At 36.8% G+C, this 18,062-nt stretch overlaps 1 protein-coding gene and 1 pseudogene across 1 annotated transcript in view; one reads left to right on the forward strand and one right to left on the reverse strand.

Annotated features, from left to right (window-relative positions):
* Positions 1-18,062, reverse strand: part of Ccdc80 (coiled-coil domain containing 80) — a 37,468-nt gene that overhangs the window by 3,018 nt on the left and 16,388 nt on the right. The window contains exons 4-6 of the mRNA XM_004835725.3: positions 17,050-17,186; positions 15,366-15,514; positions 4,094-4,197 (exon numbers count right to left, since the gene is read on the reverse strand). Of these exons, the coding sequence (XP_004835782.1) occupies positions 4,094-4,197; positions 15,366-15,514; positions 17,050-17,186 (390 nt within the window). The remainder of the gene's footprint in view (positions 1-4,093; positions 4,198-15,365; positions 15,515-17,049; positions 17,187-18,062) is intronic.
* LOC101725707 (glycoprotein endo-alpha-1,2-mannosidase pseudogene) lies at positions 592-2,036 on the forward strand (annotated as a pseudogene).

Genomic DNA, 18,062 nt, shown 5'->3' on the forward strand with positions numbered 1-18,062 from the left:
AAAACAAAGATAAAGACGAAGGAGAAGTCACCACTGGAACAATAAAATAGCTGAGAAGCTAATTGGAGTTCTGAAAATGTCAAGCCTGAAGTTTTAACAGCTTTAACTCAGAAAACATTGCTGTGGTGGCAGCTAAAGAACTATTTCTGTTTCTTGCACAATAATCTGTTGGCTTAACCAGCAGTTTCTTATCATTTATTTAGAGGATCCAAAGGGAAAACACAGGCAAGCAAAGCTTGCTTTCACATCCTCAGCAAAAGTTTCAGGAAAAGAGGGAAGGTCATGACTTAGTAGCTTGTTGGAATTCTTTTAAAGATGAAGTATTTAGATGAAAGATTCAGGAAAAAGAAATAGGGAGACAAAGAGGCTGTCATCATATTAAGATTTCAACCCCGCCCCACCGGCCCCTCTCCTCAAGGCTCCCGAAAAGGCTGAAGTGAGTGTTTGACAAGCGGGGCTGTTTGGGCTCAGAGAGCACCTCTTGGCTTTCTCTGTATTCCAGGTCACTGCCACTTGGCCAGCCGAGTCCCTGCTGATGTCCAACTCCCCAAGCCTGCAAAACATACACTCTTTGGGAATTTAAAGGATGTCATCATGGCAAAATTTCGGAGAAGGACTTGCATCATATTGTCACTTTTTGTTCTATTTATTTTCTCTGTGATGATGAGTTTTAAAATGCTGAGACCAAATGCAGCTACTCTTGGAGCTCCTTTTGAACTTGACCTTCTTCCAGAACTTCATCAACACACTGTTCATTTGGGGAAAAAATTTGACTTACAAAAGAGTGACAGAATCAAGAGTGAAACAAATACCAAGAATTTAAAAAGTGTTGAAATCACTATGAAACCTTCCAAAGCCTCTGAAGTTAGCCTTGAAGAACTGCCTCCTCTGAATTGCTTCTTGCGTGTATTTTATTACAGTTGGTATGGAAATCCAGAATTTGATGGCAAATATATGCATTGGAACCATCCAGTCTTAGAACACTGGGGCCCTAGAATAGCCAAGAATTATCCACAAGGAAGACACAACCCCCTAGATAACATTGGCTCCAGCTTTTATCGCGAGTTGGGAAGTTACAGCTCTCAGGATCCTTCTGTCACAGAAACTCACATGAGACAAATGCATTCGGCTTCTTTTGTTGTACTTGCACTATCTTGGTACCTACCTGATTCAGACGATGAGAATGGAGAAGCTACCGATAACTTCGTACCAACTATTTTGGATAAGGCCCATAAATATAATCTAAAGGTCTCTTTTCACATAGAACCCTATAGCAATTGAGATGATCAAAACATGTATCAAAATGTCAAATACACTATAGACAGATAGGAAATCATCCAGCTTTTACAGGTACAAGACAAGAACTGGGAAATCTCTTCCTGTGTTTTATGTATACAATTCCTATATCACAAAGCCTGAAAAATGGGCCAATCTGTTAACCACCTCAGGGTCTCACAGTGTTCGAAATTCCCCTTCTGATGGATTATTTATTGCACTTCTAGTAGAAGAAAAACATAAAAATGATATTCTTCAAAGTGGTTTTGATGGTATTTACATGTATTTTGCCACAAATGGCTTTACTTATGGCTTCTCACATCAGAACTGGGCTAATCTAAAACTCTTTCATGATAAGTACAACTTAATGTTTATCCCAAGTGTGGGTCCGGGATACATAGACACCAGCATCCAGCCTTGGAACACTCAAAACATGCGGAACCAAATCAATGGAAAGTATTACGAAGTCGGTCTGGGTGCTACACTTCAGACCCACCCAGGTTTAATTTCTATCACCTCTTTTAATGAATGGCATGAAGGAACCCAGATTGAGAAAGCTGTTCCCAAAAAAACAAGTAATACAGTGTACTTAGATTATCAGTCTCATAAACCAAATCTTTATCTACAACCTACTCGTGAGTGGTCTGAAAAATTTAGTAAGGAAAGAACAGCTTATGTATTAGATGATCAGATGCCCATTTCTTAAGGGACTGATTAAAGGTTAGTAATTATCAAAATCACCTAATTTCAAGAAATACATTCCTTTTATTTTGAGTTATGGAAAGGTACTGTCAAAATCAGCATCTACTATTATTGTTATCTTTATTAAAGGTTTTTTTTAAAAGATATCATGGTTTATACATTTATAAAAATGTCACAAAGAAACACATTTTGTTCACCTAATGAGTGCTAGTAATTGTAATTTTAAATGTCTAGCTTTAAAAAATAAATTTAAAATTATAACAAAAATTTCATGGTTTTAGACAAGACCCCAGCCCAGTCAGAATAATAACCTGGAAATAAAAATATTTCTGATAGTATTTGTTGTCTGAGGGGGATTTAAAGCTGCCATGGGATGGCTCTTTTAAAAAGAAGCAAAACTCAAGGCAAAATGCTATTTCCTAGAATTTTTTTTTACATTTTTCCCAGAGAAGTGAAGTATTCTGTTCTAAATATTGGTGAGTCATATTTTCAAATGAAAAGATCATGAATTTGTTCCTGGCAAAGATGACTTGTTCACATTTTCTGTGTATTACAAAAGGGTTTGCTTACACTGTTGTGATACAGACTTTGTATGCTGAGATTAAAAATAAAAAACCACGTAATAGCTGCTGCAAACGTTTCTTTAGAAAATTTACAAACCATGATTATATCCTTATTGTGATAGGTAATAACTGCTCTAAGAACTTCTCTCTTACTCTGAACCATTAATGGCAAAAAATAATTTAAAATGTGTCTAAGAATATTGGTAAAATCAAATCTATATGTTGCTATAAAGTTTTAAATCATTAATTTTAAAGAAGTAAAAATTCATGTAATTCATTACCATCTCAAGCTTGTTTTCTGTCTTCTTTTCATTTACTGCAAATCTTAAAATTAAGATGTATTTATAATTTATAGGTACTGATTCATACCAAGGAACTAGGTATTGATCATACTTATCAAATCACACCTTTTTATTTTTTTAAATCAGGTACAGTTTTATAACTAATAGATGATTCTTCTCCCTAGCTGAATTACCAAAGTAATGCTGATTCATCTATTTTATAACAATGACTTTTAAAGTCTGTGGCCCTTAGCTACTTCCCCATCCCTCCATGCCACTAAGGACTCAAAATTCTCCCTCTGCAAATACGTAGCTCATTGGAGATTTCAGTAGTGACTTCTTGGTTCATCATCTTCTTGGTTCACCATTGGATATGGTAAGCCCCACGTACTGTGAATTTTTACTGCATACATGTTCAAAATGATACTAGCTCTTCCAGCCCAGTAGAATAATGTTTAATAACTAACACATATGTTAGTTTTCAAAATACTGAGCAATTCACTACAAAAATAATAATAAACCTTTTCCTCTTTGACCAGTTTGGCTTAAAACACATTCACTACAGGGCCATAATTTATATGTCTTGCTGCCAGGAAGCTCTGATTTGAATGTGTTACATTCCTGCTGCCACCCCATGGGACAGTCGTGCATGTACCACTCGTGGTTCAAGCCAGAAGGAGCATGTTAAAAACAAATTTCTAAAAAAAAAAAAATTTAAAAAAAACAAAACAAAAAAACAAATTCTTATTCACACAGATCTTGTACCCAGTCTTTTTGGCATCCAGAATAGATCAAAATCCATTTTAAGAGAAGGTATAATATGGTACAGTCTTTCAATCCATACATTATTTTCCAAAGCCATTTCTATATTATAAAGCATTTAATCTATGGAGAAGCATCCTTTGATGGTTCCCATGTAAATGCCTAAGTATGACCTAAGTAAATGATAATACCTAAGTTTTATCATCTTGAGACAAGTTATTTTTTTTAAACCAACCAGAAGACAAATAACGCAGATCATTGAAAGTAAAGCTGTACATGTTTTCAAACACTTCAGTGCAGAACATTATAGGGTATAAGATAAAAGAAAGCATCTGTAATTAACTAAAACTAGTCTGAAAGCAACTTTATATTCATTATAAAAGATGTGTCTGGGAATCTGCAGTCTGGACCAGGGAATAGTTGTTTGACCTAAGCTTCTGTGTTTCATTTTAGAATTTCCCAGGAAGAAAGTGGTATGGGAAAGCAGAAGTGAGGCGAGTTCCCACTCACCAAAATTGCATGCCTGACCACTAAGGGCAGAGAGCTGTTGTGAATAGGCCCAGTCTTCATCATTAGGAGCAGAGATCACCAACAACCTCCTCCTCCATCGGAACCTGGAAAAGAAGCAGAAGGTCACTACTACTGCTCCAAACAATAGGGTTCAGTGTCAGAAAGCAGAGTCACTTTAGCTACCATCTTTCCAATGCCAAGAATAAAAATGTATTGACCTGTGGGACTGTCCCATAGCTCCTCAAAGCCATGAAGCAGCATTTCCACACTTTTGTACTTTTTCTATTGTTACTTCCACAGCCTATTTTGGTGTTTGCATGATGTATCAGGTATGAGTCTGTGGTCATCATGTCTGATAAGGTCACTTAAGGAGAGGCAATGCTCTCAGATGAAATGAAGACTAGCCAAAATTGTACACTATACTGTAGCATCAGAAATAAGCTTAGAAGAAAACTCAAGTCCTAAAATAGTTTCTTCCATGGTTTGGAGAGGGATTAAGAAATGAATATACAGACAAGAAATAGAGGGGGAAAAAACACGACCGAATTTTAAGTAGATGACTGACAGGAAAGTGGGAAAGTGGTTTAAAGGGTCACAGAGGGTTTTGGGAAAAATAAAATACTGTGTTCCTCCCTCAGTAACCAGTTGTATATTCCAGAGATAAATGTAAGTTCTAAAATTCTAATAAGAGGCAACACAGAGCTTGCCTATGAAGTGGAAATTTGCTAAGCTTGAGCCATAGAATTTTAGAAAATATAATAGACTTGGTTTCTGCTCTTATACCTTTTGTTGCTGAGAAACCTGAATTCAAGTTTTGTCACTACTCATTTTGGGGCCTCCTTGAGTATGTCACTCAATTAACCAGTTTCAGTCCTTATCTCCAGAAGAGAAAGCAGCATGTCCACTTTGAAGGGATGTTATAAGGATTCAGCTCTAGAACCCATCCATGTGAGTTATCCACATGACAGCAGTCAGCTAATTTTATTCATGGCTTCTCCTGTGCTCCTTGTAGCTTCAGAGTGAACATGAGAGTCTCCAACCCAAAGGAAACGGCCTCTTGGAGAATAGTGGTTTGGGTGAATGAGATAAAATGATAGTATGATGAAATACAACCTCTGAAGGGATGTCTGTTGTAAGGCTTGCCAAGAATTGCTTGCTGTGACATTACCTTCACTTCCTCTGCTTGTTTTTCTTCAAAGGGAAAGAAAAACTAAAATCCCCACTGAGGATAAGGAGATGAATATGTTTGGCCCTGAGGAGGGGAAAGGAGCATCTAAGACTGTCCAGAGTTCCCTGGGAAAGGGAGCATGATGGCAGTCTTGTCACAAACATGTTCTCCTGTACTCTCTGCTTCCTTAGAATGTGTGCCAGACCAGCACAGGTCCCAGCCAGGATCCCAACCAGGCCAGCCTGCCTGTCGCACAGAACTGTAGGGTGTCCTGGACGAGCTATTCTGTGGCTTGTTTACCTGTGTGCACCACTGAGTCCTGATTGGGGAGGATGGGATCTGAGACTCCTGGTCATAGACATAACTGAGAGAAGGTCATTTGCCCTAGGCACTGATTCATCTTCCCACAGACCTTCACACTAAGATACAAGGACTTAGCTTGCAATAATAAAGAAAATAATTTCTAACACATGAAACCAAAGACATGAACTTGACCCAGACCCTTTCTTTGGACAAATAGTTTTTGTGTCACTTTAGCTTCTCAGTAAATAAAAATATCACGTTATGCATGTGTTTTCTTCCTTAACTGGCATTACTAAATTAGCATACATTTTTGTACTCTTTGGTGCTTCTGTTTCAGGGAAAGGTAATTATAGCCTGAACCAAATTGCTAAAGGCCAGCAATTTGGGGGTCTGTTCAGCGGAAACCAGGCTCTGCAGACCCAGCAATAACTCAGCAAATTTGAGGGAAAATTCCTTTTTGGATACTGGTTTAGTCATAGAACTGTTTTTATTTTCCACGTCTCTTTGCCTGAGTTTCAATTCTGAAGTGTTTAACAAATGAATCTCACCTCTTCTTCAATAGCCAGCTCTTATCGATTACTTATTTTGTCCTATGTCCTGAGCTATCATTACCTTTAGTATTAAATTTACCCTTCACAATAATTGCAAAAAGAAATACACTTATATACCATTTTTCAAGTGAGAAAACTGATTTCTGGAGAAAAGTACTTAGCCCTATGTCATAGAGTCAATGAGTGGAAAAACAGGATTCAAACTCAGGGCTGTCTTGCTCACACCTTTAAGTAATAAATTATTAAATTTTAATTTTTCAGATCAATGATAATTATAAGCAGAATGATTTCATGAGTTGTGACCACAAGCCAGGCACAGCCATGGACATCTAAATTATAATCATTGTAGACCACTAAATTATAAAACACTTGGAATATCCAAAACAGACATATGTTCCTGAAAGAAAAATATCAGAGCCCATAAGGCTTTTACATTAGATTTTTAAAAATGCATTTAAATACCTCACAACCCTATCTAGTTCAACAGACTTCATATGCAAAATATTTGTACATTTCTTAAGAATCAAAAGAATGCCAGATTCAAACCAATAATCAAACTGGATGCAGCATTTGTGAGGAAACAAAATTGAGATGTCAGCTTTTCCCTTCAAATTTTGAAATCTATGACATAGTGATTATAAAAAGATATTCTTTTATTTTGCTCTTTAATTTTACCCTTTGAGTTTCTTCTGTAAGAGAAACCATACACTATTTAAGCTATGTGTCTGATCTACTTTGATTAACATAATGGTCTCAATTTATCATTCTTTGTAGCAGATAGACAATAGGAAACATGGAGATAAATCTTTTGCAAATGAGAAGAAGACCAAGAGATGGAGGGAGGGGGATGAGGGGGTGAAGGGGGAGAGGAAAGGGGGGTAAAAAGAATTAATATATGCTATGTACATGTATCAACTCTTCACAATGAATGTAAGCATGATGTACTACAAACATGTACTAATAAAAATAAAAATGTTTAAAAAAGACACCCTCCCTGGGGATGGTGAGAAGCCCACAGGACGTCTGCAGCTGTAGGTCTCACAGCTGGCCCAGATCTCTGGTTTTAAGTAGCATCCATGAATTGAATGCTGTCTGCTTTAGAGGGTGAGTGACCTGAATTTACTGGGATGGTTTAGAAAGGTTTTTTTTCTTAGAATATTAGAATTAAGAAGAAAATGTTGTGTTGCAAATGGGGAGAGATGCTAAGGCAAGGAGTTTGGGGGAGGAAGTAAAAAGGAAAATACATAAATAAAGGTGTGCCATGTACAGGAACCTAATAACCTCAATGAATATAAAAATTCTGTGCCGTGAACATGAGCTAAGATTAATATCAACAAGAATGAAAATGAGAAATGGGGAATTAAAGAAGGGAGGAAGGAGAAGGGGATTAAAAAAAGAAACAATCTGTAACAATACATGTACCCATTCCCTAAGATGATTGTAAACTGCATGTATTGCAAACATGTACTAATAAAAAATAAATTAAAAAGAAGAAAATGTAGCCATAATATCACTATATATTTTTTAAAAGAACTGTAGTTTTCTTTATATAAGAACAATTTATCCCTTATTCTTGAGTAAGAAGAAACAATATAGTGAAAATGGCCATACCTCCAAAATTTTTATACAGATTTAATGCAGTCCTGATCAAAATTCCAATACCATATCTCAAAAAATTAGAGAAAACAATCCTAAAATTCATTTAGAACCAGAAGAGACTAGAATAGCTAAAGAAATTCTGGACAACAAAGGCAAGGCAGGGGTATCACAATCCCTGACTTGAAATTATACTACAAAGCTACTGTAATAAAAACAGCATGGTATTGGCAAAAAAAACAAACAAACACCAGATCTGAGGATCAATGGAACAGATTAGGAGATGCAGAAACAACTCCAGACATACTCAGCCACCTTATCTTTGACAAAGGTGCCAAACACCTTCACTGGAATAAATGGTGGTAGAAAAACTGGGTTTCCACATGCTGAGAATTAAAACTAGACCTATCTCTCTCTCTCTCTTTTTTTTGTATCAGGGATCGAATTCAGGACCTTGTGCTTGTGAAGCAGGCAGCAGAACCACTGAGCTAAATCCCCAGCCCTTCTAGACCCATATCTTTCACTATGCATTAAACTAAAATCAAAATGGACCAAAGACCTAATATTAAAACAGAACACTAAATCTACTGGAAAATAAAATAGGTAGAACTCTTGAAGACATTGGTGTAGGCAGACTTTATGAACAAAACCCTAACTACACAGGAAATATCAAAAAGAATCAACAATGGGGATCTCATTTTATTAAAAAGCTTTTGTACAGCAAGAGAAACCATTAGCAAAGTGAAGAGGCAACCCACAGTGTGGGAAAAAGGTTTTTCCTGCTATTTCTCAGACAAAGAACTACTATGTAGAATGTATAAAGAACTCAAAAATTCAGAACTTCCAAATTTAAAGACCCAGTCCAAAAATGGGCATCAGAAATTAATGGACACTTCTCAGATGAAAAAGTACAAATAGCAAATAAATATATGAAAAAAATGTTCAACATTACTGGTCATTCAAGAGATGCAAATTAAAACAATCCTGAGATTCCATCTCACTCCAGAAAGCATGGCTATTATCGAGAAATCAACCAATACCAAATGCTGGCAGGGCTGTAAGAAAAAAAGAATATTTCTCCACTGTTGGTGGGAGCATAGACTGGTGCAACTACTATGAAAATTCCTCAACAAAATGAAAACTAGAAGTTCCATTTGACCTAGCTGTTCCCTTTCTTAGTATCTACCTGAAGGAATTAGAAGCATCATACCACAGTAATAGATGTTTATAGCAGTACAGTTTGTAACAGCTAAATCTTGGAAACACCCCAAATTCCCATTAACTGGTGAATGGATAAAGAAGATGTGGATTTTATATACAATGGAGTACTGCTCAGCGATTAAGAAGGATAATCTTGAGACATTTCTAGGTAAATGGATGCATCTTGAGACCATACTCTTAAGTGAAATATATCAGATATACATGTGTAAATATTATATTGTTCCTCTGCTATGAGAAACCAAAAGTGTAAATAAGGACCAAAATATACAATAGATATTTTGAAATAGGAAGAACCTGTTCAAATGGGAAAGAGAACTAGGGCAGGGGAGGGGGAAGTAAGCAAAGGAAAAGAGAGAGAAGCTCAGCCGGTCCCAGCACCTGGAAGGGAGCTCCCCCACTGCAATCCCAGGCTCCTAGGGCAGAGAAGCTGAGCCTCTTCCAGCACCCAGAAGGAAGCTCCCCCACTGCCATCCAAAGCTCCTAGGGCAGAGAAGGTGAGCTGTGTGGGTGTCAGAAGCACACCCCCCCCACCCCGTGGAAATGAGAAGACACATAAACAAGCCTCAAAAACAGATTTCCAGATCACCTACAGCAACCCCAAAGGGAAACGAGATGGAACACTCTGATACTCAAGCACCTGGACTCTCTGAACTGGCAACAAAAGAGGATCTGGGAAAAATGAAATCAGAAATAATTACTCAGATAACAGCAAAGATTTTGCTCATGGTGCAAGACATGATTAATAAATCTAGAGAGGACACAGATAAAAAAATAGAGGATCTGAGGAACATGATGGAATCCCAACATAGGAAACAAATGGAACCCATAAAACAGATACAAACAGATTTCCAAGAGATTAAAAACTCCATCGCAAGTCTGCATAGCAGAATGAACCAATGTGAGGAAAGAATTTCGGATATAGAAGATAAGATTGCAATTAGTAACCAGGAAAAGAAAAATTGCTTTAAAATTGTAAGGGAACATGAGAAATCAATCCAGCAGCTGCTAGACAATGCAAAGAAGAATAACATAAGACTGATTGGAGTCAATGAAGAAAGAGGAGAGAGTGCAGATGACATAAAAAAACTGTTCACAGAAGTGATGGCAGAAAACTTCCCAAGGAGGGGAAAAGAACTTGACATACAGATAAGTGAGGCATAGAGGACTCCAGCTAGGCTTAATCAAAAGAAATCTACACATAGGCATATAATAGTTAGGATTCCAGAAATCCAACAGAAGAACAAAATTCTACAAGCAGTGAGAGAAAAGAAACAAATCACATACAAAGTAAAGCCCATCAGAATCACAGCAGACTTCTCAATGCAAACCCTCAAGGCAAGAAGAGCTTGGAGTGATGTATTTCAAGCCCTAAAGGAAAACAGCCTCCAACCCAGACTGATGGACCCTGCAAAACTATCTTTCAAAACTGATGGAGAAATAAGATACTTTTATGATAAAGAGCACCGCAGGAACTTCATGAATACCAAACTGGCACTTCAAAAAACTTTAGACAATACCCTAGGAAAAGATAATGAGGATCACAACCCCAGGAAACCCAGCAGAATGAATCCATTGGGTGTGACAAATTAAACGCAAAGGGGGAGAATCCAACAAAAAGACAAAGTCATGACAAGGCTTTTAAAACTTTTGACTTCATCTCCCTAATGAGTGTATAATTCAATCTTATTATTGTACTGATTAGTATTTTTCTGATTCTAGAATTGCACACCATTCCTTGTGCTATACTGGCTATTTATCATCTTCTTATGTCTACATTTTAATTGGGTTGTCTCTTATTGAGCTGTAAGAGTTCTTTATATATTCTGGTCATAGGTTATATGCATTGTAAATACGGTCTGTTTAAGGACTACTTTTCATTTCAATGATGTCATTTAAAGTTCTAAATTTTGATGGAATCTCATTTATCATTTTTTTTTCTTTTGTACATCATGTTTTTTGTATCCTAGGTAGTTCTTGCCTACACTGAATTCATAAATATTTTCCCTTATAATTTCTTCTTAAAGTTTTATACTTTTAGGCTTTCTTATTTAGGTTCATAGATCCCTTCAAGTTATTTTCATGTATGGAAATAAAGAGTTGAGGTTAATTTTTTATATACAGATAGCAGGTGTTCTAGTGCTGTTTGCTGAAAACACTATCTCCTCCTCGGCTCTTGAATTGACTTTATAGTCTATAAAATGCTAATGTTAAATAATCTTTCAAAACTCAGTGGATCATATATGTGTGGTTCTATTTCTAAATTCTCTGTTTTATTCAAATGATCTATATGTCTTTCCTTACACCAACACTGCCTTGATTACTGTAGCTTTAGAAGAAGTCTTAAAATTAGGTACTAAACATCTTCCAACACTGGTTTTTTTTTGTTTTTAACTTTTCTAGGTCCTTTGTACTCCTACATAACTTTTAAATTTCAATATCCAATTCTTCATTTCTAGCAAGTATACACAGACCTGAATTTTTATATATATATACCTTGTGTTTTCTAATCCTGCTAAATTCAAGTACAAGTTCTAGGGGCTCCCAGAGATTTCTTAGTATTTTCTCTGTAGATGATCATTTCATCTACATATAAAGATTTTGCTTCTGCCGTGCCAATCCTATCCTAGTTGTGTCATTTTATTGCCAGACTATTTTGGTGGGGCCTAGGTTTCAAAGTTTAACGGACAGATAAAAAGTAAGCATATCTGCCCTTGTTCCTCACCCTAAGGAGAGAGTATTGTATCTTCTCCATTCATATAAGGCGTTCTCCCTGGAAGTATGGAGTACACGTCTTTAATCTGTTGAGAAGGTTCTGTTCTACTTCTATTCTCCTGATAGCTTTTACCATGAACAGCTGTAGAATTTAGTCCAATACTCTTTCTCCAACTAGTGACAGGATCATATGACTTTTTCCTTTCCTCTGTTAAAATGATGACTTTTGGGGGTGGATCTTCCAAAGCTGAACCAACACTGCCATCCCTATAACAAAATCACTTTCTACATCCTGCCAGATCTGAGTTCTAAGAGTTTGTTTTGTTAAAAAAATTTCTATCTGTGGTCATACTTTTTTCTTCTATTATCTTTATCCAGTTTTAGTATTGTATTTTTTTGGGGGGGGGGGACCGGGGATCAAACTCGGGACCTTGCGCTTTCGAGGCAGGCGCCGGAACCACTGAGCTAAATCCCCAGCCCTTAATCCAGTTTTAGGATTAGCACAATGTTGAGTTCCTAAAATGAGGGGAGAAGTGTTCCTTCTTTTTTCTGCTTTAATTGTTTGATATAATTTATCAGTTAAAATGTTTATGAGCCTGCTGTTGTCATATAGATAGGTTTTCAAGCTAGGAATATACTTTCTTTAATAGGTGCTATTCAAATTTTATATTTCCTCCAGAGTTAGTTTCATTAGTTTGTCTTTCAAGGTACTTCTTGGAGGTTGTCAAATTTATTTCAAAAAATATTTTTGTAATATGCTTTCCATATCCTTTTAAATGCGGTAAAATCTGTGGTAATGTCTCCTAGATTTTAATATTGTAATTTAAAAAATGTATAACTGATATTGTGTAACAGGAAGAAGAGGTCTAAAACAGCAGGGGAATTGGGAGGGGTAGGGGAAGGGAAAAAAAGGGAAAGGAAAAATATGAGAAGAGGAAAGAAATGGAAACAAAGTCTTTGCAAATAGGGAAGGGTGGAGGGGTGAAGGGAGGGCAAGGGAAGGGGAAAAAGAATAAGAACCAAGAGATTCATGTAATAGTACAAGATCCCAATGATGAATGTAACTGTATTTTATACCTACAATGTACCAATAGAGTTAATGGGGAATATAAATAAATAAATAAATAAAAGAAAAGGAAAAGAAATTAAAGGAGAAAAGAAGGGGCAAAAATGGAAACAAAACTTATGTAAACTAGGGAAGAGGGGTTGAAAGGAGGGTAAGGGAATGGGGAAAAAAAGAATCAAGATATATTATGTACAGGTACAAATTCCCTATGATGAATGTGATCATTATGTATATCTAAAATATCCCAATAAACTTAATAAATGAAAAGAACAATTTATATTTTTATGATACTTGAATTTGGCCTAATAAAATAACAACTTTCAAATTCCAAATCAGAATGTGTAGCTGAGTAATTGGCTTAAAAATATGGTTTAAATTGCAGTATTATTAAGTGCATGCAGTTTTTTGAAACACCTGAGAGAACTTTACATTAAATCTATTTATAATATTAGTTTATTAAACTTAGAGATCATTTAAGTACTCAGGTTTTGATTGTTTCAAATAACTGAAAAAAGTATATTAAACATATAATGATTATGTGAAATGATTTGCTCAACAGTTTGTAAGCAAGATCAAAAAATTCTTCAAAGCTCTCTTAAAAGTGGTAGCTAATATATGCTAAGTTATAAATAGAAAAGTAAAATCCATAAACCTTATTTAAAAGTTGAAGAGAGAAGTCTTAAATTTATGACTTGAATATATTTAACACTAACTGTTAGAATCAAAAACAAACTTCTAAAGAATTTTTTCTACCTTAAAAAATAATTAACATATATCTCAAGGGAAATGAAAAACTCTTATCAGTCTTCTGTGTCATTTTCATCCAGAGGAATGCCCTTGGATCAGAAGTTGGTGTTCTAAAGCTAATTGTGGTGGTGCACACCTCTAATCCCAGCATCCTGGGAAGCTGAGGCAAGAGGACTGCAAGTTTGAGCACAGCCTGGGGAATTTAGCAACTTAGTGAGACTCTGTCCCAAAATAGAAAAGGGCTGGGGAATGTAGCTGAGTGTGAAGGCCTTGTGTTCAGTCCTAAGTACTGCATAAAACAAACAAAATAACAACAAAAATAAGTCGGTGTTTTAGTGTCCATGGGAATAGTTAGAGTCATTTTCTTGGTGGAATCCAGACCCTTTTCTTGGCTGAGTGGCCTGAAGGCCTAGTTGGATTTAAGTCCTTAAGACCATCTTCTATTTCTGCTTTGGATACTTGCAGTGCATGGAGACTCTGGATGAAGACAGAGTTTCAGTTTCCTTTTGGTTCTGAAATCCTGTAATTTTTGAAGTGTCTTTTTTTACTTCAAACTCTAGGCCTCTGGGTCCAGAACTAAAAATAATTCATATTTTATTTTCAAAAGGAGCATAAGATAAGATGGTGGACTTGGAAGTCAGTTAGGCCATTGTCTTCTGGAACCAACACTAGCCTAGTGATGAGAGAAAGCTGCTTAATTCCCGTTAGCCTCAGTTGTCTCCTGCAACACCCCTATAGTTAAGTATTCAGATTACAGGGTTGTGCAGAGGATTACACTAAGTGAATGAAGGGGAAATGCTCAGCACAGAGATGAGCACACAGAAAGAGATTGCAGCATGACTGGGCTGGAAGAAGAGACACCTCCTGCCATTCTCTTCATCTTATGGCTGAGAGACATTTAAGGCAAGTTAATTGAGAAGTGTAGAGCCAACACAGCTAGTAAGTTGTAGACCCCAAACTCAAAGGATAGTAAGTTCTCTGTTCATTAGACACCATAATGTTATGTCCTAAGAGACTCAAGCCTTCTGAATCTGGAAGGATTCAGATTATCCACTTACTAACTATGCAGTTCTTGATACACTGACTCACATGTAGAGAATGTGCTTTCACAGACATGAGTAAAGATTCAGCCTAAGCGATACACATTTAACTTGGAGCCTCCAGGCAAATGCTCCAATTCTGGTGCACCTCAGCCATGCAATAAGTACAGTTGGGGTGGTGTTTATTTTGTGGGTTTCTTTACAATTTTGCACTTCCTAAGGCCCCAAAGCCCCTGTAGAATTTTTTTTTTTAACATCAGAGAAGAAAAGTAGAAGGGAGAAAATTGGATATTTTTTTTATGCAATGTTGTTTGGGTTCACTCCTCCCCCCACTGGACTTATGTTGCTGTGAAATGGCTTTCAATAAACGAAACTCCCCAGAGAATTAGGGAGCTGAGTTAAGAGGGTTTCTCCTTCTGAAGACACAGTGGGGCTTTTGTTGTTTTCTGCACAGTTTCAGGGAAGCAGAAAATCAAGCACAGTATGCCAAATCCTGTTTGGAACTAGGAGTCTAATAAATAAATATTTGAAACAAAATTGTTGTATCCAGAACATTCTAAATTCACCGACTGAATGAATCAGTCCTCAAGAAGTTCAAAATTCTATCATCTGTACCAAAAAAGGAGCAGAAAGGAGCAAAAAGATCTATCCAAAACCACCAAGTCCACATTTACTCCTGAAGCTGAACTCAGCCTTGCAAGCAGTCACTTCCGACAGAACAAGACAAGCCTGTGGCCAGAGTGCCCAGAAACTGACAAGCTTTTCTCCAGGCAGGTTCCTTCTCTGGTTCTCTGTCTCTTTGGCATTTTCATTAGCTCACTCTGACAAACTTGGGCTTGCCTCTTTCAAGACTGGAAAGGTGATGTACCTGGATAGGAAGTTCTCCAGCGACTGCTTCTTGTCTTCTTTGCATACAATGCCCTCCTTTTTCTGCCTCTCCATATCTTTGATTCTGGACTGGAATGTATCAATCAGATCAAACACAGACTTCATTGCAATTGGCACCTCATAGTATTGCTGTTTAAGAAAGCATAGAAACATATGTTATGTAAGTACATTTCTTCTCTCTGTTCGGAGAATTCAGGGGACATCTGGGGAAGTATTTTAAAACACAGTCTGGTGGGCTCACTGACTTACAAATGCTCTCCTGAAATAGTACTCTCTGCCGATGTTTTCAGGTTCAGAATCCATGAAACAACTAATGCTGTTAACAAAGAATTCTTAACTGCATTTTTTTTTATTGGAAAAGTCCATACTTTCCTCATCATACGGATCCTAGGTTCACTTCCCTACTTCCAACACTAAGCTGATTCCTATTCACCATCAAAAGGAGAAAAATGTCATATTCCACACAGGAAACCAAATGAAATGGCATGTTATAGTAATTTTACACCAAGGCCTGTTCTCTAGATGCAAAGATTATTTCATTGAGTGGGCAGCACTTAATATCATGTTTGCTTACATATTTTCAGAAACAAATTGGGCTCTAACTTATAGATAATGACAGTTTCCTGAGTCATAGTTGCCTGGGCTTACAAAAGCAACCTGAGACAGAGTTGGGGGCTTGATGAACATAATCAGCATATGTTAGAAAACAGTCTGGATGTGGCTTGGAGTGGTATGCCCAGTGGAAATTCATGTTAGAGATCAGGTAGTCCAATGTGTCACATTAGCGATAGGGTAACACATGTGTGGAAAGAATTAATAAAGCAATCTCTCCCCAGATCCCGAAAAATCCATCCACAATTTAAGTCAGGTAGTCTGACGACCCAGAAAGCCTTTTTTTCCCCCTAAAGATTCTTATGTAAGCATGTGTAATGTTAATATACTGAAATTATAGCAGACTCTGGAGCCAGCCTAAATGGTTATGAAGTCCAGCATTAACTGGGTAATCTTGGGCAAGTTACTTATCCATTCTGGACTTGTGAAACAAAAATAATGCTATTGTTTATCTTGGAAGTGTGAGACAAGGATCTCAAAGTGTTGGGGAAAATGCTTGATGAAGTTAGCCGTTTTTGTTATTCATATGTCTATGTATCATAGATTTTCATGGTTCAGAAACTATGTCGTTAAGCACAGGAAGAAAATAGATGTGAAATACTACAGTCTTGTCCATTTTGGCTCAGAAGGTAAACTTCCAGATCCTTCCAAAAAAAACACAAACAAACAAACAAAAACAAAAAAACCTCTGTTAAATACGGGTTTCTTGAAGACAGAAACCATTTTCACCTTTTATCCCCAGGGCTTGGAACACCATGGCTATTCAACAATTGTCTGATGAATGCACAACATTGCTTTTAGAGAAGAATTTAATCTGACTAAAATAGCTGGGCCATTGCAGGTCAGTCCAAGCCATTTTTTTTTTCTGGAGAGAACAGTTCTAAATGCAAATCCATAAGACAATTTGAACTTTTTGGGCCATTTCAAAACTCTTCCCATTCATAACGTAACTTGTGCTCACTCGTACATCTAATGGACTCATTGACAAAAACAAAATTCATAGTTGCTATTCTAAGGGATTGCATTGCATCATCCATCACAAGAACCTGTACCTTGACTCTCAGATCAATGTCTGTCAGCACCATGAAAAAGTCATTGTAGGTCATTCCGTACTCTTTCCGTAGCTCACTGATGAGATACTGGTCTATCAAGTCTTCATCATCTACCACGTGCATAGGTTTCTCATTATCTTAAGGCAAATAAAATGTGAGAAAGTATCAGCATGGAAGTAAATGAGTGGGGGCTCTGGGCCTCTATTTGCCCTTAATCAGACCAGCCTGGATTAGTGTTATATGTTCAACTCACACTGTGTATAAATAAAAGTTCCAGAGGGAATTAAAATATTGAAGCAAACGAATAAACTACTTTTGAATGTCACTCTTCCGGTGATGATGAAAGGCTCCGTCTCTGCCCACCTTGTCACAGTGAATGAGATAGGAAAAAGTGAAAGGGAAGGCTGCTGAACTAAGAAGAAGGCAGCCAGTGCTGTTAAGGAATGGGTCTTCACCATGACTCCCTAGACCCAGATACTGCTATTAAGTTTTACTTCCTCTAAACATAAATGAGTCTGAAATCTGTATCTGTGCCTCTCTTTTAGTGTATAATTAATCCTGGAATTCAGTGAACACATCATGGCTATAGAGAAAACAATGTCTATGTTCAAATATAGTTACAGGTTCCTTTTGGCTACAGAAAGAGTCATGCTATTCATAATACAATTTTTAAAAATTCTTATGATTTTAAACAAAATGCGACTGAATTTACGGAATTTTTAAACCATTATGTGTTTTCTCAATCATCAAACCCCAGAAAGATACCTGTATAATTCAGCATGATTCCTGAAGGTGTCACTGAGTAATAGGAAATGAAAATCAAAGTACCAGCGTTATATAGCAACTTGTACATTTGGAAAGAACATTAACATTTCCAAGGACAAGATAGCTTTATCAAAGACCATCCCCAACTTATAATGGTTAGACTCAACAATTTTTCAACTTCATGATAGTGAGAATGTGATACACACTCAGTAGAAACTACACTTTAAATTCTGAATTTTTGGTCTTTC

Source organism: Heterocephalus glaber, unplaced genomic scaffold (assembly GCF_053883595.1).
Source record: "Heterocephalus glaber isolate CG9 unplaced genomic scaffold, H.glaber_assembly_v1.0 deba00000122, whole genome shotgun sequence".
Classification (NCBI taxonomy): Eukaryota; Metazoa; Chordata; class Mammalia; order Rodentia; family Bathyergidae; genus Heterocephalus; species Heterocephalus glaber.